Here is a 24,822-nt window from a genome sequence, read left to right as displayed (position 1 = left end):
TCAATCTTTCTCTTTCCCTTACTATCAAGCCATTGGTTAATTAGTTTGGATTTATTTTATAGATATAATGAATGAAAAAATACAACTTTGCCCTTAGTGAAATCAATTGGAAATCTAAAATACTCCAACCGACTTTTCTGATTACCAACTTACCAGAAGTATTATCTTACATTAATCCCTCATTTTGAGCAAACTTGACTTATTAATCCTTAACGTTTCTTCTTATCCAACCAATTAAACACATTTAAAAATTTATTTAGCCTATTTTCTTATTACATTTATAACTTTAATGGTATTTGAATAAGATAAAATATATCTATTAATAATATTTAAAATATATAAAAAGGTGATCACACTTTACATAAACCCCTTAATTTTTATTTGAAGACCAGACTAATTCAATATAATTTATTGATCCTTCTACTATTAGTAATAAAAATCTTTCTGAAAATAAAATGAAATCTCAATCATTCAATTTTGAAAAAAACTCTACTTAAATCACATAATTTTACTATTTTTGTTATTATTATTCGTTCTTTAAGTACGCGTTTTACAATAAATATAGCCAAAACTAGAATATTTCGAAACATAAATATGTATAGTAAAAGAATCAAAATGATTTCTTTTTTACATAAGCAATTGGGAAAAATTGAACTTTTCATGGAGAGTAAAACCGACCAAATTTTAAGAAAGTCTTAAAAGAAAAAATATTGAAGAAAGGATAAAAAAAAGTTGAGACCCAAAAGAAATAATAGTTTAAAGAAAGAAATTAAAGCCAATTCTTCATAGATATGAAAATTAACCAAACATCAACAGAATCATTTAGTTGCATAAAAAATAGACCTAAAATAAATAGGTAAGCATCTTCAAGATTAGAAAGGAAGCCAAGAGATATAGGGATAGTACCAGCAAGAACATTGTCATGCAAGCTAATCTTTCGAAAAGCTTGAAGCAGACCAACCATTTTAGAGTTCTACTACCAAGTTTCCTTCTAAGGAAGCTGGATAGCAATAAGTTGTCCTTGAACACATTTACTTCCTACTCATCCACTAAAATAAAAACACCATAGCAAATTAGGTTACAATTACTCCATCCTATCTCTAGCATCAACAAGAACAATAAGGAGAAAATCACTTATTCTTCTTCATAAACTCTTAGATGATAGAAAAAGAAGTGAAAAATGATATTTTATGTTTTCAGTTGAAGCAATAAAGGAGAAGATATAAGAAAAAAATAAATTAAAATGAAAAACATGGAGAGATGGATGTGATACAAAATACGTAAAATGTATTATGATAATGATTTTTTAGAAATAGAGAGAAAGAAAGAAAGATAAAATGATGAAGAAAAGAATTGGAGCGAATTAAAAATGAAGTGAAAGAAAAATGCGAAATAATATAAAAAATTATAGCCAATGAATCTTGAAATAAAACATGTACCAAAGTAAATAAAGAAAACTAGGTGATTAAATTGCTGTTTTGAGAGAGAAAAAAAAAAGAAATTTAAAAAAAAACATAAAATGAAAGAAAAAAGTGAAAAAGTAAAAAGTAAGAACATGAGAGTATAAAAGAAATTATAATGAGAAAAGTAAGTAGCATAATTTCCTTAAAAGTAATTATAGTTTGAGTTTGGAACATAGTTAGGTACCAGAGAGAAATGGAATGTTCAAGCTAAAAAATAAAAAGATATACACAAATTAAAAGAATTACAATCATTATATCTATAGATTTAATCTGACAATAAATATATATTTCAAATTAAATTAAATTTTGAATTTGAGACTATTTTCCTCTCATTTCTAACAAAAGAGAGAGTAACAACCGTTTAGATTACATTTAGGAAAGGAGGAAAAGATAAAGAAAAAAATAAGGAGAGTGGAGAAAGAGGATATCATATAACTATTTCCCTTATGTAGAGAAGTGGGGGATGAAAAGGAGAGAGAGAGAGAGAGAGAGAGAGAAGTGAACATCACGAGTCAACCATTTTTTATTTATCTACTTTTGGAGAAAAATTGGTATAAAAAATTGGATTAGGATCTTGTTATATTATTGTCAATATGATAGGTTATGTTTAGATAATCTTAACCATTAGATTTACAATCAACAGTTCATACTTATCATATAAAAATAACTATCCATTTTCAGATATTTAAATTTAAACTTTTTAAAAAATCTCAACCATTCAATTTAAAATAAAAAGTGGAAATTACAAATATGATAGGTCGTGTTCATATGATATATTAGAGGATGCCAATTCTAAAAGATTTATGTTTTCATTATTTCTTAAAACATATCTGGAAGCTTACTTGTATTGGAAAAAGAAAGATGGAGCTTATCTTTGATTGTCACAAGTTTAGTGATGAGAAAAAGGTGAAACTTGTCATCACTCAATTCATGGATTATGGTATAGTTTGGTAGGATCAAATATTGGTTAGTAGGAGGAGAAGTCTAGAACATTCATTGATAATTGGTTTGACCTCAAAACTATTATGAGGAATCGGTTTGTGCCTAAGCATTATTGTACAGAGCTTCATCAACGACTTCAAACTTTGAAGCAAGGCACTAAGTGATTGGAAGACTACTACAAGAAGATGGAGATGCTTATGACCCGAGTTGATTTGGACAAGGAACGGGAAACCACCATTGCTCGTTTCTTAGCTGGTTTAAATAAAAACATAACAAATCAGGTGGATTTGCGATATTATAGGGAGATAGAAGAATTAGTTCAGAGTGCTCTCAAAGTAGAAAAGCAGCTTCGTAGTAGAGGAGCAACAAGGTATGAGTCCAAACCTTTCTTTAATGCTAAATCTACATGGAATTCTTTTTGAAATAAGGACTCAAAAAGAGATTCAAAGCGAATGAGTAAAGTTAGTTTTGATGGGGATAAAGAAAAAGAGTGATTCGGCCCATAAAGAGAACAATAAGGTTAAAGGTTCTAAAGGAAAAACTAAGAACATTAAATATTTCAAGTGTTTTGACGATGAATCATTTTCAAGAGAGGAAGAATGATATGAACCAGCCTAGGTATAGACAAAGAAAGCTTTAAGATGATGGTCCAATAAAGAAAGATATGAATCTTGAAGTTTATGGACATATAGAGCAAGATCAGGTCAAATAGGCCAAGAATCCAATAGCCTTACCATAAGGCTCTATTATTATATCAAGAGCTAAGAAGTACCAAGAGGCCATAAAAAAATATTTCCAAAGCTTAGCATTGCACATGTAGGCAAACCAATGAGATCCTTTAAGATAAGATAGTGTAGATCACAACTCTTTTAATGTGTTACAAGTCTAACTTCAAGATGGACCAATTTTATAAGCTACATTTGAGCTTTAGTTTAAATTTATTTATTTGGATAACTTGTTTTAAATTAGGATTTCTTTATTTGATACCGAAATTATTTATCTGGTTTAACTTATTTAAGATCTGTATTTAATTTTTTTTATTTTTTGTTAGAAAAATTATCTCTGTACCGTTTGAAATTAGTTTCCTAAATAAGCTAAGTTAGGGTTTTTGAGTGTGTTATTTATACTTATGTTAGCAGAATATTTAATAAAGTTTTAGGACTAATATTATCCAATATTTTCTTTTTTAAGTTGTTGCTTTAAACCCTATGTTGTTGAGTAAATACAATAAAACTTATCAAAAGAATTTATCTATCTTTTACGGCGTCCATAGATTGGGATTTAAAGGATTTAATAATTTTTTTTTTCGAAATATTCTTAGTTTTTCTTGGGCAAGTATATTGAATAGCTGAGAGGTTTTCTAGTTTATAAATCACGTTCGCATCGCCAAAGAGTTTATAATTTCAATCTATGGAGGTTTATTAACAGGAGGGAACAAAGCTGAATTTTGAACTGTGCAGAAAAGGCTCCCCCTAGCATGATTACCATTCTTGAATAAATTAAAAAAGCATGATTACCATGGTTAATGGCAAAACACACTTCTTCCCTTCGCTTAATAGCATCACGAATTCTTTACAACAAAACACTGCGCATCTTTACCTTCTGCACAATATCAACGCTTCAACAAAACCAAACAAAACTACCTACAAAGATCAGAACTTTTTCCCACATTATCCAAGAATGCTCCGATTACAACTCCTTAAAACCTGGAAAACAAGCCCATGCTCGCATGATAGTATCTGGGTTTATCCCTGATGTGTATATCTCAAATTGTTTGATGAAAATGTATCTAAGATGTTCTCATTTGAACTATGCATACAAAGTGTTCGAAAAAATGTCTCAAAGAGATGTGATTTCTTATAACACAATGATATCTGGTTATGCTGACGCTGGAGAAATGAATCTTGCTAATGAGTTTTTCTATGACACTCCCAAAAGAGACGTGGTGTCGTGGAATTCAATGCTTTCAGGGTTCTTACAGAATGGTGAATGTAGAAAGTCAATTGATGTTTTCTTGGACATGGGGAGATCGGAAGAAGTGGGGTTTGACCAAACTACTTTTGCTGTTGTATTGAAAGCTTGTTCTGTTTTGGAAGATGGGGGTTTGGGGATTCAGGTTCATGGGCTTATTGTCCGAATGGGATTTTACAAGGATGTCGTTACAGGGAGTGCTTTGCTAGACATGTATGCAAAGTGTAAGAGATTAGATGATTCACTTAAGATTTTTAGTGAAATTCCTGTGAAGAATTGGGTTTGTTGGAGTGCTATTATTGCTGGTTGTGTTCAAAATGATGAGCATATTTTGGGTCTGGAGTTGTTTAAGGAGATGCAAAAGGTTGGAATTGGGGTCAGCCAATCTATCTATGCTAGTGTTTTCAGGTCCTGTGCTGGGTTGTCTGCACTGAAAGTGGGTACTCAGTTGCATGCCCATGCTTTAAAATGTGATTTTGGATCCGATATCACTGTAGGGACTGCCACTTTGGATATGTATGCAAAATGTGGAAGTTTGGCAGATGCTCAAAGGATATTTAACTCATTGCCAAAACATAGTTTGCAATGTTACAATGCCATTATTGTTGGTTGTGTCCGAAATGAGAAAGGCTTTGAAGCTCTGCAATTTTTCCAGCTTTTGCTGAAGTCTGGCCTTGGTTTTAATGAGATTAGTCTATCTGGGGCATTCAGCGCTTGTGCGTCCATCAAAGGGGATCTGGATGGCCGTCAACTACATTCTTTGTCAGTTAAGAGTACTCTTAGGTCAAATATTTGTGTTGCAAATTCCATTCTTGACATGTATGGTAAATGTGAAGCTTTGTCAGAAGCTTGTTGTATGTTTGATGAGATGGAAAGAAGAGATGCTGTGTCTTGGAATGCAGTCATTGCAGCTCATGAACAGAATGGCAATGAGGAGGAGACACTTAACCTTTTTGCATCAATGCTCCGCTTGAGGATGGAGCCTGATCAGTTCACTTATGGCAGTGTCTTAAAAGCTTGTTCGAGCCAGCAAGCTTTGAATAGTGGTATGGAGATCCATAACAGAATTATTAAATCTGGATTGGGTCTGGATTCCTTTGTAGGAGGTGCTCTCATTGATATGTACTGCAAGTGTGGAATGATAGAAGAGGCTAAGAAAATTCATGATAGAATAGAACAACAAACAATGGTTTCATGGAATGCAATTATTGCTGGATTCACACTGCTAAAACATAGTGAGGATGCTCACAGCTTCTTTTATGAGATGTTGAAAATGAGTGTAAAGCCAGACAATTTTACATATGCAATAGTCCTTGATGCTTGTGCTAATTTGGCCTCTGTTGGACTTGGGAAGCAAATACATGGTCAAATCATTAAGCTAGAATTACATTCAGATGTGTATATAACCAGTACCCTTGTCGATATGTACTCAAAGTGTGGAAACATGCAGGATTCCGCACTAGTGTTTGAGAAAGCTCCTAATAAGGATTTTGTAACATGGAATGCCATGATCTGTGGCTATGCTCAGCATGGTCTTGGAGAAGAGGCTCTAGGATATTTTGAGAGAATGCAACTTGAGAATGTAAGACCAAACCATGCAACTTTTGTTTCCATCCTTAGAGCTTGTGCACACATGGGGTTCATTGATAAAGGGTTGCATTACTTTAATGCTATGCTAACTGAGTATGGTTTAGAACCTCAAATAGAGCATTATTCATGCATGATTGATATAATAGGGAGATCAGGCCGGATAAGTGAGGCTTTGAAGCTTATTCAAGAGATGCCTTTTGAAGCAGATGCTGTTATCTGGAGAACTCTGCTCAGTATTTGCAAGATCCATGGAAATATAGAAATTGCAGAGAAAGCAACTAATGCTATTTTGCAGTTGGAACCAGAAGACTCTTCTGCTTGTATTCTTCTATCAAACATTTATGCTGATGCAGGAATGTGGGGTAAGGTCTCAGAGATGAGAAAGATGATGAGATATAATAAGCTAAAGAAGGAGCCTGGCTGCAGCTGGATTGAGGTAAAAGATGAGGTACATGCATTTCTTGTTGGGAACAAAACTCATCCCAGATATGAAGAGATTTATAAAATTCTTTCTGTTTTACTTGATGAGATGAAGTGGATTGGCTACATACCCGATATTGATTTTCTCATTGATGAGGAGTCAGAAGAATATGAGCAGGTAGTTGCTAACAACTAGTATGTCAAATTTTTACTTTGGTAGGTAACATGGAAAGTGTGAGATAAAATAGTTAGTGGCTGCAGGAAAATATCCGGCTAGACTGGGATAGTTAAGAATCCAAAGGTGAAAATAAATGAACGAGTCATTCAACAGATTCAGCAAGGGGAGAATTTTTGTTGATATCTATTCTATATAATCAGAAAGCTTCAGAAATGGAAAATGTTGAATCCCATAAGAAGTTGAGATTGCAAAATGAGCAAGAATGGGTAATGGGTGGGGGAGTTAAGCTGCACAGCGGCTTTAAACGTGTTATGCCTCCAAGGTTTCCATTTTGAGTCCCTTTTATTTTTTATTATTGAACAGTTTGCTCGAAAAACTTAGCAGGATGGAGAATTGCAAATGTTGGAGTATCAAGATATTAAAGTTGCCGCATATCTCAAAACTGAAGATCTTGTCATCTTCTTTTCCAGTTTGCTGTACATGGTAATTGCTCGCTATGATGCTGCAGCGAGAAGATTTGAGTTCGAATCTTGAGCAGATTAAACATTAATCTTTGAAGTCTTCATCCGGTAAACCTCACTTAGGATAGATCATTACTGAATGATTGTTTGCTATCAAATTTCAGCTCTATCATCAATAGGTCTACCAATGCAATTATAACAGAGTCCATATCAGTCTCGCTCTTCTTTTATACAAGCAATTTCTACTGTTGCCTACATGGAGCTTTCCCCTGGCATCACTAAACAACTCCAGCATTTTTGCATGATCTCTCAATTCGTTTGTTTCAATTTTGTGCATAATCTCTTCCCTGTCAGAATTTTTGGGATGTACTGATGTATTGCATTATGATTCCATTCCAGTATGTCTTCTCTTCTTTTCACTCTTTCCTCAGGGCGTTAGTTCGCTACTGATCACCTAGGAGTATTTAGCCTTGTAAGGTGGCACGCACTGTTTTTATGGTTCTTTCGTGCTAGTTTGAACTTATACTTAAAATAGACTATTTGAAGATTAGTTTCATGTAACAAATAGGATACTTTCTTCAATTACTAAATGCTGGGGATGTACGTAGTGTAAGCCCATTGATCATTTACATTATTTTTATTTTGTAAACTTTTGCCTTTAAAGAGAAAAGAACAGTTATCCTGAATTCTGTTTGTTCAATTTTTTGATTATATCCTTTCAGCTTCTCTTTTTTCTTCTCAAATTAAGCAAGTTTGAATTGAGAGAGGTTTTTCGCCCAATAACTACATTTAGAACTGTTTGGTAAGATTATTATTATTATTATTATTATTTCTTTTAAAGTCCATATATATATATATATATATACTAACAGCAATAACAAAATATAATTTGCCAAACACTAAGTAGCTACTAATTATAGAAAAATAATTTTATTTTTAACATCACTATTATTGTTATTATTATTATTTTAATTCATTTTATTTTGCGTTGTGTTTTATATTTTCTAATATAAAATAAACTGTATTTCAAATATAATTTATACTCATATTGATTATTTATTATATTTGCAACAATTCAAAATATTTAACTAAATAGTTTGGTTCTCAAAAGGGGATAGGGAAAATTGAGATTTCAAATTTTTTTTTTTGTTGTGTGCTTTTTGATATATTTAATGACAACGAATTTATATCTAGACTAGTTATTTTTAATTGATTCAATAAATTATTTTTGTTTAAGCTATTTTCTTTTATTAAGTCCGTATATTTAGACTTTAGGCACAAATCATCGCTTTGTTGCACTTAAGTAGCGACTTCAATTTAAAGGATTTAACTTGCATTGTTAAGGATTGCATAGGATAATTTGGCTATACTTCTACAAATTTGAAAAAGAAAAAGAAAAGATATTCTTGAATAAATTGAGGTTATGCATAGTGCTAGTAGCTATTCTTGATATGTGATTTTAGTGGCGTAATCATGGGTAGACATCACAAGTGTTCTATTTTCGCATGAAATACTAAATGACAAATTGGACAAGGTCTACCTCTCTCATGACTTGAGAAAAAAAAAAAAAAGAAAAAGAAATCAACTTGGTAATTGGTATATACCTGCTCATGAGTGCAAGTTATGAAGTTTTGTGCCTTTGTCTAATTCATATTTTTTATTAATCTAAGAACGTAGTTTAGATGCAAGAGGAGTAGGTTTGTTTTAAGAGTTGAAGAAATTGAGAACTAGTTCAGAGAAATTTGGATGATAGTTTTTTCCATTAGAATGCTTGGTGTTTAAGTGAATTAATTGTAGATTTTTTTTTTTTTTTTTTTTGCTTTGGGACATGCAAAGGGTTAGTAGGGAGAAGTTGATTTACTATTAATTTGTGCTTTTTTATGAGTTAATTTTATTTAATTGGATGATTTATATGCTATAATGTGTGTATAATTAGTGATATGTATTAATTTATAGGTTCCTAGTAAGAGAAAGGGTATTAGAGTTAAAGGTTGAATTTAAATGGTATTAAAATGATTCTTAGTGGAGGAGTTATAAAGGTTTTTAGAAGGTAGCAGGCATTAAAGACCAAAGTTCTGAGTCGAAGTCGCGAAAGGAGTGAAGACTGTGACCAAATTATGCAAAGTCTTCTATCAAGGTTACAATCTATAGAATTGCATTATAGCTTAATGTATTAAAATAAGAGAATCGAGTTGAAATTGAGATATTCAACTTTGTTCTTTTAGGTTATTATATTGAGTTTAGTTTTCATCATCTTGAGAGAGGGATCAAAATGCTTTAGAATATCTTAAGTCTAACATAATTAATTAAATTTTTTTGTATAGGAAAGAGGGATAGAAATATAATTCCTAGATGTTTAGAAGATTGTTATCTTTCTTGAAGTATCTTTATTATTGATAGATTAAGTAAATCTTTAGTTATTAATATTATAATTTTTATTACTGTTTGTTAGTTTTAAACAATTAAGAATTGAAATTATTGGTGGATAAGCAACAATTCTTATGGGAGTGATATCTATATTGATGTATTTATGGACATGGGATAAAGGAAAAGACATGAGCAATTTAATTGTATTATTGAATTAAATATTATAGCTTTCTATTAGTTTACTATTAAGATTAAAAATCAAACTTTTAAATACTTTGATAGATTTTAAAAGTTATGAGATATTTTATTCTAACTTTCAAAAGTTAGGATGTATTCTATAATAATTTTTATAAACTTAAGAAAATCTATAAAAATTACAGGAAATTGAATTAGAACTTTTAAATAGTTAATAAAATTAAATTCATATAAAAAAAAAGGCACGGATTTTTATAGACAATATAGTTTTATGTAATTTGAATAACTTTTTGTAGATTGGTATAATTAAACCTAAAAATGAATATTCTTTTTTAAGAGATTTTTTTCTTAAGCATAGAAATCATTCCTTACTGACAATCTGGTACCTTTTTTTTAATGGAACTATTTATCCTCTCGAACAATTATAAATAACTACGTGGCTTTCTATTATTGTTTTGTCATATTGTATATTATTTTTCTAATAGATCTAAGTTTTTTTATTTTTTCTTTTATATGAGATGAATTGATTTACTTACTTTGATATTGTCATTTCCTTTTTTCTCTATCGTTTAATTAGAAAAATTATTCTTTTGTATATATTTATTTAAATAAATATTTTTACTTATATATTATATAGATATATAGATATATTATATATCTATATAGAATATAGAATTTATATATTTTGGCTAATTGTTTTAACCTTTTTTTTTTTTTTTGCAACTGTGATGTTGTCATTTCCTTTTTTCTCTATCGTTTAATTAGAAAAAGGTATGATTTTTATAATTTTTTTGTTTATTAGGCTTAGTTTAGGAAGTACTAAAGAGAGGTGAATTATTTACATGTAATTACTGTGCATATAAAATAATTGTTAAAATCATACAAATTAGTTAGAAATGAGGACCTTTTCATATTTTATGGAATGTTAAAAGTATTTCAATGCTATTAGCATTTAAAATTTTTACTTAGCTTACAATTCTAACAGTTATAGAAATTCACAGCAAAACATGCTTTAGGATAACCCAGTTAGTTGAGTTCTTAGGTCCATGCCAAATAAAATGCGAAGTAATATTATTAAAAAATAAGTATCTTTATTTCATATTATTATACATCTTAGAGATGAATGGAAATGATGAAGTAAGAAATCAAAGAAAATTTGATATTATTATATATCTTAAACATGAATGGAAATAATGAAGTAAAAAATTAAAGAATAGAAGAAAGAAGGAAAAGAAGAAAAAATGAAAGAAAAATCTTATGAATTTTTAAACATTTATTGGCAATAATTTAAGTAATTATATGTGTTTTGAAATGAGCTTATTACTGGTTATTCTAAAATTGTATTTAACATCCTTTATCCAGGCGGCTAATAAATTCAAACGGATACGATTATATAATATATAAAATAAATATTAAATGAAATCTAATAAAATTTCAATAAATATATAAAACATATCATGCCGTGTTTCTCAAATTATGCAGAATTATTAGAAAAAATATATCTTTAAAAAGTACAAAATTTATTTGCATCGAAAAAATACTCACAACCTTTCTACTCAGTCCATCAAAATTCTAGATGTTGCTGGTTCCGAAAACATTTGGTCTACTAGCCAAAACCTCAATGAAATTTTGAAAGCATTAAAGGAATTATTGTAGGCATTATGGATAAACCAAATTTCTTAATTTAAAAAAAAAATAGAAAAATAGAAGATTCTATCTTTACTTTAGAGTAAATATATTATCAATTTTTTAAAGTATTATATTATTATTGCTACTTTTACTATTCTTTTAGTAATATTGTTGTTCTAATTATATATTTATTTTATATCAATTCATAATCAAGTTAGAGCTATTGATGACTCTCGCATTCCTATACTGGTTATTAAATGTGGCATTAGAAGGCATTAGAACGTCATGAAATAATTTCATAAAATATTTTAGTAGTTTGTAATTTTGATTTATAATTCATATATGAGCTTAATTAGTAGGAAGGATCTACACATGATTCAAAAGTATTAATTGATGTTCTATTAAATAGTAATGAACTTAAAATGACACAAGATATTTTTAATCTATTTATTGTTATTTTAGTTAATTTTCTTTTTTTATATATTTTTATTTTTTGAACATGCTTTTTATTAAATATATGTTAGGTAAATAATTTTTGGTGAATTATAAATTCTCCAAATTTGATTTCAGTTTTTAACTCTTTTACAAGGTGTTTACTATATCATCTTCAAAATTTTCACGGTCAAAAACTTCATTTTGAAAATGTAAAAGAGTTATTCAATCTTTATTATTCATTTTTTAAAAATATACTTAAAATATTATTTAATATTTTTAAATCGTAATTTATAATTTTTTTAAAACAACTAGTGCATGAGCAAAGCTAGTATTAGTATGCGTAGGATTGTATAACTTTCTACAAAATATCATTCATATGAATTTTCAAACAAACTAAATAATGAGATTTTATTATCTCCACTTATACCATCTATACCAATTAATCAAGAAAAAAGTTTGAACTATTTGTTAAAACTCACAAGCAACCAAATCATAATACCAATCAATAGAGGAGTGTTGTAGTTACTAATATATGAAATGATGTAGAGCATGTGAATAATAATGAACAGAGGAGTGTTATAGCTACTAATATTTGGAATGATGTTGAGCATATAAATAATAATGAACATTTTGATTCTTTTTATTTTTAAAATCGTTAAGTTCTTTACAAGGAGTTAGTTAGATTTTTTTAATAAGATACAAATTTTCACAGTTTTGAATCATAACAGCTAAAGCTAAAGCTGAAGTTATGTTATTGAAGTTGTGATCTTTGTTTTGAGGCTAAAGCTATCATAAAGAACCCAATCAATCTCATTCCTAAATAATGTTTTCTTTCGGACTCCTACATAGAACACAGGCCGACCATTTCTTCCTTATCCATTTGGAAGCATAACCCTGGATCATATATATAATCACAAAGGCTAAAGATAACTAGCATGAGATTGAACAAAACTGCACTACTTATAACTTTCAGAAGATTTGCCCGTGACATGTACTTTATCACAGAAAACACAAGTTTACATCGGTTATAGATCATACTGATCTGTGTGAAAATGGTCCTACTCCTCCGTTTACTCTCTTAGGCTTCCAGTACATAAGATACAGATGCTATCCAAAATTGGGTTAGGATCTCTACTGTCGTAGATTCTGGTTCTATGACTGAAATAAGTAAACAGCTGCCGAAATCAACAGAATGAATACTGCCATGAAAACGTGCTTACTGCTGAGCACTCTGGCATCAATTCTTCTCACAGTCCCAGGCTCTAATATGGAATCTGCAGCTGCCATTTCGGTTTGACTACCAGATGCATTTTTCTTGGTCTTATCAACCTGTTGACATGGAAAGAATATTAGAAGGGAAAAGAATGTCAATGATGTTTTCTACCTCAGTTCAGTTTCAAACAAAAGATATTACAAGCAGAAAAAAGGTATGAAATCAATATTTTAACACTAAAAAGAAGAGTAATTCTAATTTCTTTGCCCAACTACGCCAGATACTGAAGATTCTTACATCTGTGTGGATTCTGGTATAACAAAAAAAAAAAAAGATTTTGAAGTTTTTGTAATAAATAATTATTTTATGTAGTTCCATTATAACATTGAAACTCTACTAATCTATTTTCAGAACAAACTAGGTAGAATCGCAACCATTTATTGGGATCTAGATACATGCCCCAGAAAAGAGGGCTGGCAAAGGGCATAGAGAAAAGCAGTGGAGGATGATAAGGGAGTTCATGAGGCCCTGGAGGAAACCAGCATTTTAAATAAGCACAACAAAACCCCACTTAATACTGACAGTGTTTATGCGTTGCATATTGTGAAGTGCCAGTATTTTCCAAACAGGAAAATCGCCCAGTTGCATTTAAGAACTCTTGTTGATCAATGAATGTTCAAACCAAACATATTCAGAATGTATTAGCTAGGACCTACCTTGGGACCAGCAGCAGAGATCTGGGTTTTCACATGCTCAGCAAACAGATGCTTTTCTCCATTTTCTCTATGAAGATGGTTGGGAACTACAAAGGGAGCTTTTTCTGTCTGCTGTAACTTCACTACCAAAGTTTTATTGTCAAGTGCTAATGATGTCATCTGCATATATTGCAAAACCATCAGTCTAATTCAGAAGAGTCATACATATAATCCAAAACTGTCTTATTCATGCATGCAAGAACATCCGAAACAGTTGTATATTCATGCATGCAAGAATATATATCCAAAAATCATATATTCATGCATGCAAGAACATACACAAACGCATGTCTGCAGTATATGTACGTGCATATGTGTCTAACTCATCAAAATCCCGTTGGCCATTAGACAGTGATGAAGTGTGTAGTCCAAAAATTTCTCAAGTAGAGAACCTCAACCATGCTCAGCCAAGTGATGATGATGGTTATTCAAATAAATTTGAAGCAAGAAGAGCCTTTAACAATAGATCACTATGTTTTAATAAAAACTACCATAAGTGTTTTCTCCCTTAATCTCACTACTCAAATTATCTGTGTCTTTCATATCATCTCCAATCTCCATAATCTATTCCAATATTCAAAATATAAGATATTCAAATTATCACCAGTGATACTTCCCTTCCAAGTCAAAAGAGAGAAAGAAACACGCTCTTCAATTAAATCTTAAATCTTCTTTATGCTAAGTTTCAAAATTCATAAACTCATTTGGTTACTTCTGTATTTGAGTCTTGGAATTTAATCTCCTTACATAAACGCTATCTAAAATCTCATCTCTATCAACTATCATCTGAATAATCTGGTAATGTTCCATCACACAAATCAATATTTATAAAGAACAGTTTAATTTAGTGAACCCAGTTAATAATCAAGATTGTTTTAGGAAGAAAACTTTATATAGAAGCTTTACGGTGTTGATATGACTCTGTTGTTAATTATTGGCTTTAAGATTTTAATTGGCTAATGCTACGTACATATCAAGTTAAAAGAAAGAACCCAAGTAAAAAATCCAGACGACACAGAAAACAAAAGCAAATCACCATATTAAAAATTTGAGAGGTTAAGACCTGTTTTTGAAGACGCTCTCTTTCAATGCCCAATTGCATCACCAAATCCATTACTACTTTAGTGCGAATGCCAATGTCCCTTGCAGTAGCATTTTTGGTTTCCTCAGCTCGATTTAAAGATGACTCTAAGCATACAAGCTTGCCCCTCAGAAAGCTCATCTCTTCAGCTAGTTCTGCATTAGATTCAGATAATATGATGCATTTATCCTCTGCACTGTCTGCCCGGGTTTCAGCTTTTAAAACTTTCAGCTTTAGATCCTTAATTAAATTTTCCATATCCCTGATTGTAGCATACAACATATTTTGCTTCTCCTCACTAGCATCTACAGATGCCACTGCATGCTGAAGCTGAATATCAGATTCTCTCAACAGCTTCTCTAATGAATCCACCTTCTCAGAGGTAAGTTTAAGATGGCCCATCTCTTCCAGCTGCTTCTCAAGTGAATTCAATTTCTCTCTGAAAGTTAAGGCCTCAGAATTTGCAAGAATTAATTTATCTTCAGCTTCCGTTAAGCTTGCTTTTAAATTGTCAGTCTGTGATAAAAGTGAGTCCTTGAGTTTCGCACTGCTGCTATTGAGCTTTTGCAGAGCATTTTCTTTGCCTTCCAATTGTTCTAGGGATTTTTCAAGCCTTGATCTTAGTTCAGTTTCTCGTTGAATTGAACCATTCAAACTAAACTGAAGCATCTGAAGTCGACTTAGCAGCTCTTGAGAAATTCCCTTCAGGACTTCAGCAGCATTTTCTGCCATGAAACACCTTTCACATATATCTATTGCTTCCTCTTCCATGAAGAACACTTCTTGTTCTGTAGAGATTAACCTGTGCTTCAGCTCCTCTTCCATGTGTTTTGATTCTGTTAACTTATTTTCAAGATCCATCTCTCTTGCCAAAGATTTTTCCAGCATCCTCAAGAAATGCCTTTGCTGTTCAGCAGTTTGCATCTTGATCTTTGCATTCGTGTCCAAAAATTGGCTATCTTCTAAGAAATTTGACTCATCATTTCCATGCCCTATCATGTGCATGAATTAGAAGTTAAACAAAAAAGTTACTTCACATATTATACTATATTATTCTTGCATCAAAGTGCATAACAATCATCAAAACAAGAGCTTCTCTACTTGTCAAATATCTCTTTAAAAGCAACAGAACTATGCCTCTTAAAAAAAAAAAATGTTCTGAAAGTTCCCATTGCTGATTACCAGTAGCATCAGATAAACATGTGTGCGTACAGGGACAGTGGGGGAGAGGAGTAGGGTATGAATGATAAAGCATTTTCTCCTTTTCAGTTTTGTAATTATTAGAGCTGTCAAATTTTAACAACAAATATTCATGGACAATTCTATGGATTCCTGAAGTAATCTAAAACCAAATTGGTGCTGCAAATGCAGATAAACATAAATAAAGATTTTACAGCTTACAATGTTCCTCCCCATTCAGACATGACAAAGTCTTTTGGAACCTGACAGATTGCTCTCTAATTTCTGAGATTTGATCTTGTAACTGCTCCAGTGCTTTTTCAGAATCACATAACTTTTCTTCCATAGCCATGAACATTTCACCCAAATGTTCATACGAGGATATCATTTTACGGACCTCAACAATATTTTTCTGTGAAGTTATCATGAACTTATCCAGTTCTGTCAATTCAGAATCCAAAATCCTCGACAAGAGATCAAATTCTAATGCCTCCACTGAATCTCCTTCCTGAGAGGCAATTGTTTCAAACTCGCTTTCCTTGGTAGCCAAATGCATCATAAGAACACTTAGGTTAACCAGCTTCTCTGAAGCACATGCTAAATCTAATTCCATTCTTGTCAGAAACTTATGTACAATTCCTAACTCAGAACTTATCTCGCCATTAGAAGACATTTCCACAACTAAATCGACTTTACTTGATTCAGCCTCTGGATCTGCAGAGTTTACATCATCAATCGAAACACTAACTTCAGCAGATACTTCACTGTCCATGCTTTAAGTTTATTTTTTCCACTTTCCTTGATGCTTCAGTATCAATACTAAAAAAGAAAAAAAAAAAAGAAAGAAAAAAGAAACATAAAAGTTTAGTGCCACTCATAAGAAAAGATAAAGTTAAACCACAATAAGCATTTTCAGATAACAGCATTAATTTTCATAAGTACGCAGATTCATTCTAACAGAAGAATAATTAATTAATTAATTAATTATCTTCCTGCTAGCCACTTTAAAATGGCTAAGCACATTGCAGCAAAACGCTAAACCAGATAAAGTTCATACCTGTGGATATGCTTCTTTTTTTACAGGTAAAAATCAATAACATCTTAAATTAGAAGGCACAGAAAGATTTAGGAAAGAATTATCTTGTGAAACTATATTTCTGAGACAGTGCCAACACTAAGATCCATTCCATGGTACATTTGAAAAGGGGAGGCCGGAAGAGATAGTAGCGGCTTGGCATCACGGCCATCAGCTTTTCACAATCACCATTTCATTTTTTATTTACTTTTGGATTTTCTAAAACAATTTTCTATTATTGTATTCTGAGATTTCCTGACCTTAAGAGACGAGTATAATCAACCTTCTACCCAATGAAAAATGCTCAAGTGCATTGTTTTAGGTCACAAGAACTGAACAAAAACAGATAACAAAATTGTAACTCTCCAATAACTATGTGGTCAAATGAGAACCAATATACAGCCAGCTCAACCATTATCAAGCTTGAAATATCAGTTGCATCTAATACTCACAACAACACTTTTTACTTTCAACTCCAGAATAGTACCTAGATTAACATTTACTCCCAAGGTTCTGGAACCTCCAAAATAGTAGCACTCCTTTTTACTTTCAAATAACCAGGTTTTGACAATATTACTTACACACCAGAACCACCTTGTCCATCTATGTCAAAAGGGCAAGTACTTTCTATTCAATCAGAAGTCCCACTGTTTCAGTGCTGTATATTTACTTTCTATTCAAAAAAATGGAATTGAAAACATGACGAATTTATGCATGTAAGGTTCAAATGTTTAAACAAAATGCACCCAAATCTAGCTAGAGTACTCTCCTTCAACCCAAATCATTAACTAGCTTACCTCTGTACACCGCAACAAATTGATAAAGGCACATTAAACTTATAGTTCCTTATCAAATCCTACACTTAATTATTATAGAATATCCAATAGAATATCAAATTATGCATAACTATTATATTAATAATCAACTATACAGGAAACTCCACTCTGTATTCATGTTAATCATTTTCAAAAATTAAAAAGAACAGTCGAGTTTGTATTCATATGATTAAACATTGATTAGTTTTTTATCCTATTAATCTTTATTAAATGATCAAACTAATCAAAAATTATCTAATACTCTCATAAACAATCCAATCACACCTCATATATCCAATGAAGCCAAAAAAAAGGGGCCCTATATTTTTTTTAAAGAAAAAAAAATACCCATATCTAGGTTTGCAACATAAACAACAAAGAAACAAACGATCTAAACAATCATGAAAGAACCCAGAAGAGTTTACTGTCACTTTCTCGAGAAAATCACAAAAATTAGGAAATGCAAGAAAAAAATTTGAAAAAAAAAAAAAACAGTTATTCGCGAGCGGGTACCTGTTGTGAGCTGTAAAAGAGGAGAGAGAGAAACCGAAAGTCGAAACAGATTAATGTTAATGTCATTAATGTTAGTATTTATTAATCTATCTCAAAAGTTGAGATTAAGGTTAAGACATTAATTAACAACTAAAAAGATTAGTTAAAAAAATAACGATACAGAGTTAATTAATTGAGTGTCGCAGGTTGACGTGTACCCTGGGATGGATAACGCGTGTAATTCTTGGAACGACACGTGGCTCGGTCGGAGTTATCTAGTTCTTGTGCACTGGCGTTCAGGAATAATTGAGAATTGAATTGGTTTAATTTCTGTTTGGAAGGAGAGAAAATGAAGGAAAAACAAAGGTAAGATTAGCCTAGAAACGGGCCGTCAACAAACTGCGCCAAGTTTTAAAAGTGATTTGTCTCTGATTTTGAATCTAAATCCCGGATTTTGCACAGAAGTATTTCTTTTGAATCGGGCTAAAAATAAAATCGAAGATTTCGTGCACTTAAAAGAAGAATTTGAGATCAACACTTGTTAATATATCATCTGAAACTCCAAACTCAAATAAATGAATTCAGACCCAAATTCAATATTTACCCATAATGATTCCATCATTTTTAATAGATAATAAGATGATAAAAATAAAAATTATACTATTTTCCAACAAAAAAAAATTATACTAATATCAACTCTTGAAATATTAATCTGTTAAATTTTATTTTCTTATCAACACTGCACTTAAATTATTACACAATATTCAATAGATTATTAAATGATGCATTATCATTGTACAGAATTATATAACTATAATTTATCCATAATGTATAATAATCTATATAAAAGCCCCTGAATAAAATACTATTAGAATTAAGATTTAATAGTTTAAGAAATTCAAACTTTATAAAATTTATTATTTTGATTAATTTATTAAAAATTATCAATTAAGCTATAATTTGACCAATGAATATAATTTTAGCTAAATTGAGTTAATCAAAATTAAATAACGTAAATGCCATTTAAAATATTTATATAGTATGTATAAATAATATAGTATCATATGACCTATCAATTTAGATTTTCCATTTCCTAATCAGTATTTATATCTTTGTTCATTGATAGGTTTATATTACGTATATATATTTAAAGTTTTAATGATTTAATGGTATATGATTTATATTATGTTCATGTGTTTATTACCTCACTTTAGTTTTATTATCTAATTTCATATATTAATAGTCAAGAAGAAAAATATGAGCTAAATATTCATAAATAAATTTAAATTGGACTTCGCTATTGAGACTCAGAATACATACGCGTGGACTATTAACTTCACAGATCTAATAAAAAATACAAGGCCCACAAGAAAAAAATAATTAATTATTATATAATTATAAATAATTAGTTTTAAGTTATTTGTTTTATTTAAAATAGTTATGAGATAATTATTAGAGGTGTTTTGTTTAGAGGACTCTATAGAAGGAATATCTACAATTAGTGGAGATTAGTCAAACAAAAGGAGTGAAGTCTGTTCCTCTCCATTATTCTTTTCTCTGAAAACTCTCTACAGTTCATCTTTCACAAACACTTAGCTTTAGTTTTTGCATTATTTTTGAAGATTTAAAAAGCTTCTTAACAAATGGAGAGTAAGGATCAATCATCTTCATACCTTAAGGATTTTGTCACGACTCGATCTGTAGGTCCGTGACCGGCACTAGGGAATGGATAGGCGTAAGGCCACCGAATTCCGTAGTAAGCCTGATCACTCACTAACTTAATTACATCTCATCTAATATCACTGATGTCACAATTTCTTAACCATTAAATTCTACATATTTAATTTGATCTGCTAGAAGAATTAAGCGAGACCCAAAACTACATAAAATTACAACTGATAAGTCTATTACATCTACTGCGGAGAATTTAAAATTTACAAGTCAAGCATATCAAATCAAATACATCACCCGATGATGAAGGAGTCGGGTTGCTAGATAAGAGCCGCGGGAGGACTAACAATCACAGATCTGAAAAATAGTAGAATTGAGACTGTCAGTCTCGAGAATGAGTTAAAATCATATATCCAAAAACATTTACAACACTTCCATAACACATTTATTTAATTTGAAATAAATAATAAGTAATGCAAAAATTTACGTGTCATGCCATACTTTAAAAAAAAATATGACTTTCACATAATACGGGACTGAGTACCTCAGCAGAACTCTAATCTCAACACTAACATCTCGATTATCTCATTCTAACAGAACTGGCACCTAGAGAGCGAAGCTCGACCAGGGTCCTTAAATCAAGTTCAATCTCTTAATTATTACTAACACTCTTAGCATTTCGGCTCTCTTACTCCAACAAGACTGGCGCCCAGAGAGCGAAGCTTGACTAGGGACCTTCAATCTAGTCCGGTCACTTAAGTTTCCAAATAAGTCGGCACCCAGAGAGTAATGCTCGACTAGGGACCTTTACTCCGGCAAACACACTCAACTAAGTCTAAAGAGCAATGCTCGACCAGGGCAAGTCCTAAATTTACCTTTTTATCCATTTGCTATCAGTCTCGAATTCATATCAGTGCACTCATCAAATAGCATATACTACAGCCATCTCGTCCTGAGTTAACACGAAACAATAAAATCATAATGCAAAAAATGAAACTTATATAAATAACGATTAAAATAATTGATTAAAATATTAAATCATATAATCAGAATTATTTCATATAATCTCAACATAACACATGTAAACAGACATATGACTTTAACTCACAGCTTTGACGACCTCCTAGCTCTGCTCCGATGCCTCGGATGGAGCAAGCCGAACTGACGAATTATCTAATCACGGAAAACAATTAATCAATAACGTTGAAACATTTGACAATTAACCCTAGGTCTAGATTTCTAGGACTGATTGTCTAAAAATCTCAACTCGGGTAAATTCCATCGAAAATTCAGCAGAACCTTTCCTAAAATACGAACATTTACCCCCAGTAAAACGGGTCCAAGACCTGCCAAAAAACACTTCAAATATTCAACAATTTATTTTAACGGGAATCAGGTCCCAAAGACTTCACTATTTTTCTCAACTCCGCCACACATCACAATTCACGACTAAAGACAGATAGTCTCGCAAACAATTATTTTAACTAACAATATATCTAATGCTCAACACAATTCAATAACAGATAATTTTCCAAAGAGTTCAAAAATTAACGAGCCAAAGAAATTACTGAGACGCTTGATCGCTCGGTCGACTCGCCTCTAGCCACCGGAGTCCAATCGACAGCTCGAACGCACCAACGGACTCGAAATGACGCGCTAATGATGATCCCATCTTCCATTCTTTCTATCCGACCCCTGATCATTCGGAGAGATCTACAGACGATCTCAGTCATCGGTTCTCAAACGGAGTTCGATCGCCACGAAATCGGTGCCACTGGAAAGCTTAAGGTGAGGAGAGTCTCGATATGCCCTCCGATCATCCATCCCTCGCCGGAAAAGGTAAAAAATACGGTTGTCAATACCTCACTGGAACTCCCTCCTCCAGCCACCAAAGTCGACGCCGTCATTCCCAAAAGGAAGCTTTCAACTCACCGGTCAAAACAAGACCGACCCCGTCGCCATTGAATGACTTGGAAGCTAAGAAAGCCGCTCTCGCTCTCTCACCGATCGCCGCCCTCGGATCGTTCTGGGTGCACTCGCCGGCCTCATTGTGTTCGCCCGCCTCCGCATGCCCCGATTACTGCCGGTCAGAGTCCCCTTCTTCCTTCTTCTCTCTCGCCAATTTCTCCTTCTTCTTCTTCTTTCTTTTCTTTCTTTTTTCCTCCCATATCGACTTTTAGTCCCTTAATTTTTCTCATTTACCATTTAGTTCCTCAACTTTTTAATTACTAACAATTTCATCTTATAAAATTTTCAATTAACCCTTAAACTTTTCTTTAACTTTTCAATTAAGCCCCTAACTATTTAATTCGGGCCAAATTATAATTATTAAAAATATATAGTTACATATTTACCCTTGCTTTTAAATATAAAATACCAAAAAGCCCTTGTCGACATATTAATTACAAAAATACGAAATATACAAATTTTCATTAAAACCCCATATTAATAAAATTATACTTTTAATCCTTATTCTAAAATAAATTTCTAATTTAGTCCTAACACACAATTAATTTAATTAATCAATTTGCTAAATATTTTTCAATTAAAATTTAACACCATTAGCTAATTAAAATGCTATTTTTTCCAATAATACTTTTATAAAATATCATTTACAAATTCTTCCATAACTCTCAAATGTAGAATTTAATTTATATATATTCATTTGGGGGAAAATTTTGAATAACCAAAAATATAATTTATTTCTCAAAGAATTTACTTAATTGATTTCTTAAAAATCAAACTAATTGGATATAGAAAATAACTCCCTTATTTGTCTAGCATTAAAATTTAAAATTCCATTTAAATCATTCCCATTAAACCAAATAAAAATAAAGTAAAATTTATTTAAATAAAAACTCATTTATTAATTATTATTATTAATATTATCATTATTAAAGGAGAATTTCGGGTATTACACATTTTCTGGATATTAAGAGAGCTTTCTTTTTTATTTATTTTTATATCTTTCTATTTAATTACAATGACTGTTGGATTAAATATGTCAAATTAATTTCTATAAATGTTTAGTTTAGTTTTTTTACTTATATATGAACTTTATTTATATATATTTAATAAATAATTTCTTTACCTTCGTAATTTTATCAGTTTCATTTATTATTGTTAGTTGACCATCATATCAATTTAATAATAATATTTGTAATGAAAAGCTTTATAGTAAATATATTAGAAAAATAATATTTACTTTAATTTATATTGGTATAAAGAACTTAGGTTGCATTATTAGTTTGAGTGACTTAGAAAAAATGCACATCACCATCTTATTCATTAGATTTGGGCTTAAGGAAAAATAAGAGAATTACTAAATATTGGCTAGACTGAATACTATTTTAATATATAGTTTTCATTAATCATTCCATTTATATATTTACTTTATAGTTTATTTAATCTCTTTTAAACAATAAAATCTTCTCAAATTATTGGCTTAGAGTATTTAGATTTATTTTTAGTATTCTTTTTATGATAATTAGTCTTTATAATACTTGCTTTACAGTTCTTTGTGAGATCGACCTCGTGGTGAACTTGTTCGTATAATAATTCGGTTCGTACACTTGCGAGTACTAAGTTTGAGACATCATTCATATTGCTCAATTTTGAGAAATAACTCAATTGGGTCAGAATTGCACTCAATTGGGTAAGTCATGGCTAAATTGATAATTTCTAAAGATCTAGCCAAAATAGCAAACTTCAACAAAAATTTAATTTTTTTAGATTATTAGACCTAGAATTAATCAGTAATTATTAATATAATTCTAATTCTATATATAATTAATTTAATTTTTTAATCTTAATAAAATTAATTAATAATTAATCTAATTCAATCAGAATCTTATTAAAAATCTCATTTACATTCATAATCATATAAGAATTCTACATCACATTATATGTATATATCTATGATGGAATTCAAATAACTCAATACAATTTTTTATAAAAATTGAAGATAAAAAGTTAAATAAAAATGTATGATAGTTTTAATTTTAATTTATTAATTAATTTATTCATTATTATTTCCATAGAATTATTTACTATTTAATATTTTTTATTAATATCTTATACATTTTTATCACAAAATCTAAAATTCATCTTTTCTTATATTTTTTACTATTCTTTTAAAATATATAAATTTTATTTTTATTTAATAATAATCACATAACTATTAAAAGTACTATATTATAACACTAAAAATTAAAAAATCATTAAAACTAATATTGAAAATTTTCATATTTCTTTCCTTATTAACTTGGAGAATTTATTTCAGAATTTTTCATTAAATAATTATTTAAAACTAATATAATTAAATTATTCTAAAAAAATAAATAATAATAATTATTCAATTTATAATATTTGGCCTATTCTAATAATTATCTAATAACAGCTATAATGACAAGTGTAATTATATACAAATGAAAGCAAGTGAAAGTTAATATTTAGACTTTAGATGTTATGCGGCATATCGTTATTTGCTATCCTAAAACCATCTCTCGATCAATCCTACCACCAGAAAGGAGGGCAAAATCACCAAAAACTAAGAATATCATTATCAAAATTGCTTTTCTCGTATTCTCTATGGCTTGCCAAACTCTACTTCTTAGCCACGTCCTGCTTTGCTTAATCCCACCCAACTATTACTATCTATGTTTTCATCGCCAACATAATTATAAATCGTCAATGGAGGATCTCTATATCTGTTTTAAATCTTTACTAATCATTCTTTCTTTGTTTCTTTCAATCTTAAATCAAATCTAAAATCCTATCTGAAATAATGTCAAAATTTTGAGATATACTTTTGCAAAACAAGAAATTCTCAAGAACACGAGCCAAAGCATTATGATTTTTCTCTTCATCATTAAATTAAATTTAAGTAAA

The 24,822-nt window shown here is 30.5% G+C and overlaps 2 protein-coding genes and 1 long non-coding RNA gene across 7 annotated transcripts; 2 read left to right on the top strand and 1 right to left on the bottom strand.

Moving 5' to 3' along the window:
• Positions 1–2,290: 2,290 nt before the first annotated feature.
• Positions 2,291–7,711, top strand: LOC8273594 (pentatricopeptide repeat-containing protein At3g02330, mitochondrial). 2 transcript variants are annotated; one of them, XM_015727967.3, is made up of 2 exons: positions 2,291–6,564; positions 6,928–7,711. In XM_015727967.3, the coding sequence occupies exons 1-2, from the start codon at positions 3,931–3,933 to the stop codon at positions 6,943–6,945; spliced, it is 2,652 nt and encodes an 883-aa protein (XP_015583453.1). In that variant the 5' UTR covers positions 2,291–3,930; the 3' UTR covers positions 6,946–7,711. The 2 variants fall into 2 exon arrangements, with proteins under 2 accessions (XP_015583453.1, XP_015583452.1); XM_015727966.3 differs by having other exon boundaries at positions 6,648–7,711.
• Positions 7,712–12,592: 4,881 nt separating this feature from the next.
• LOC8273676 (WPP domain-interacting tail-anchored protein 1) lies at positions 12,593–18,768 on the bottom strand. Of its 4 annotated transcripts, none has more exons than XM_015727969.3 (5): positions 18,480–18,768; positions 16,102–16,698; positions 14,683–15,692; positions 13,581–13,739; positions 12,593–12,980 (listed from the first exon to the last, which is right to left on the bottom strand). In XM_015727969.3, exons 2-5 carry the CDS (start codon positions 16,649–16,651, stop codon positions 12,804–12,806), a joined length of 1,896 nt encoding a protein of 631 aa, XP_015583455.1. In that variant the 5' UTR covers positions 16,652–16,698; positions 18,480–18,768; the 3' UTR covers positions 12,593–12,803. The 4 variants fall into 4 exon arrangements, with proteins under 4 accessions (XP_015583455.1, XP_002533487.1, XP_048230327.1 ...); XM_002533441.4 differs by lacking the exon at positions 18,480–18,768 and adding an exon at positions 18,283–18,427; XM_048374370.1 differs by lacking the exon at positions 18,480–18,768 and adding an exon at positions 18,118–18,248.
• Positions 12,959–13,768, top strand: LOC125370110. Its single transcript, XR_007215946.1, has 2 exons — positions 12,959–13,078; positions 13,276–13,768. It is a non-coding gene; the product is annotated as an uncharacterized LOC125370110 (long non-coding RNA).
• Positions 18,769–24,822: the final 6,054 nt, after the last annotated feature.

Source organism: Ricinus communis, chromosome 5, assembly GCF_019578655.1.
Source record: "Ricinus communis isolate WT05 ecotype wild-type chromosome 5, ASM1957865v1, whole genome shotgun sequence".
NCBI classification, from domain to species: domain Eukaryota; kingdom Viridiplantae; phylum Streptophyta; class Magnoliopsida; order Malpighiales; family Euphorbiaceae; genus Ricinus; species Ricinus communis.
This window is presented reverse-complemented; position numbering and strand designations above follow the sequence as displayed.

Excerpts from the sequence above, each read along its gene's own strand:
- LOC8273594 (XM_015727966.3), top strand. The coding sequence starts at position 3,931 with ATGGCAAAACACACTTCTTCCCTTCGCTTAATAGCATCACGAATTCTT. Across the intron at positions 6,565-6,647 it reads AGTCAGAAGAATATGAGCAG|GAAAATATCCGGCTAGACTG; the intron begins GTAGTTGCTAAC and ends TAGTGGCTGCAG.
- LOC8273676 (XM_015727969.3), bottom strand. The coding sequence starts at position 16,651 with ATGGACAGTGAAGTATCTGCTGAAGTTAGTGTTTCGATTGATGATGTA. Across the intron at positions 15,693-16,101 it reads TCTGAATGGGGAGGAACATT|GGCATGGAAATGATGAGTCA; the intron begins GTAAGCTGTAAA and ends TGCACATGATAG. Across the intron at positions 12,981-13,580 it reads TCTCTGCTGCTGGTCCCAAG|GTTGATAAGACCAAGAAAAA; the intron begins GTAGGTCCTAGC and ends CCATGTCAACAG.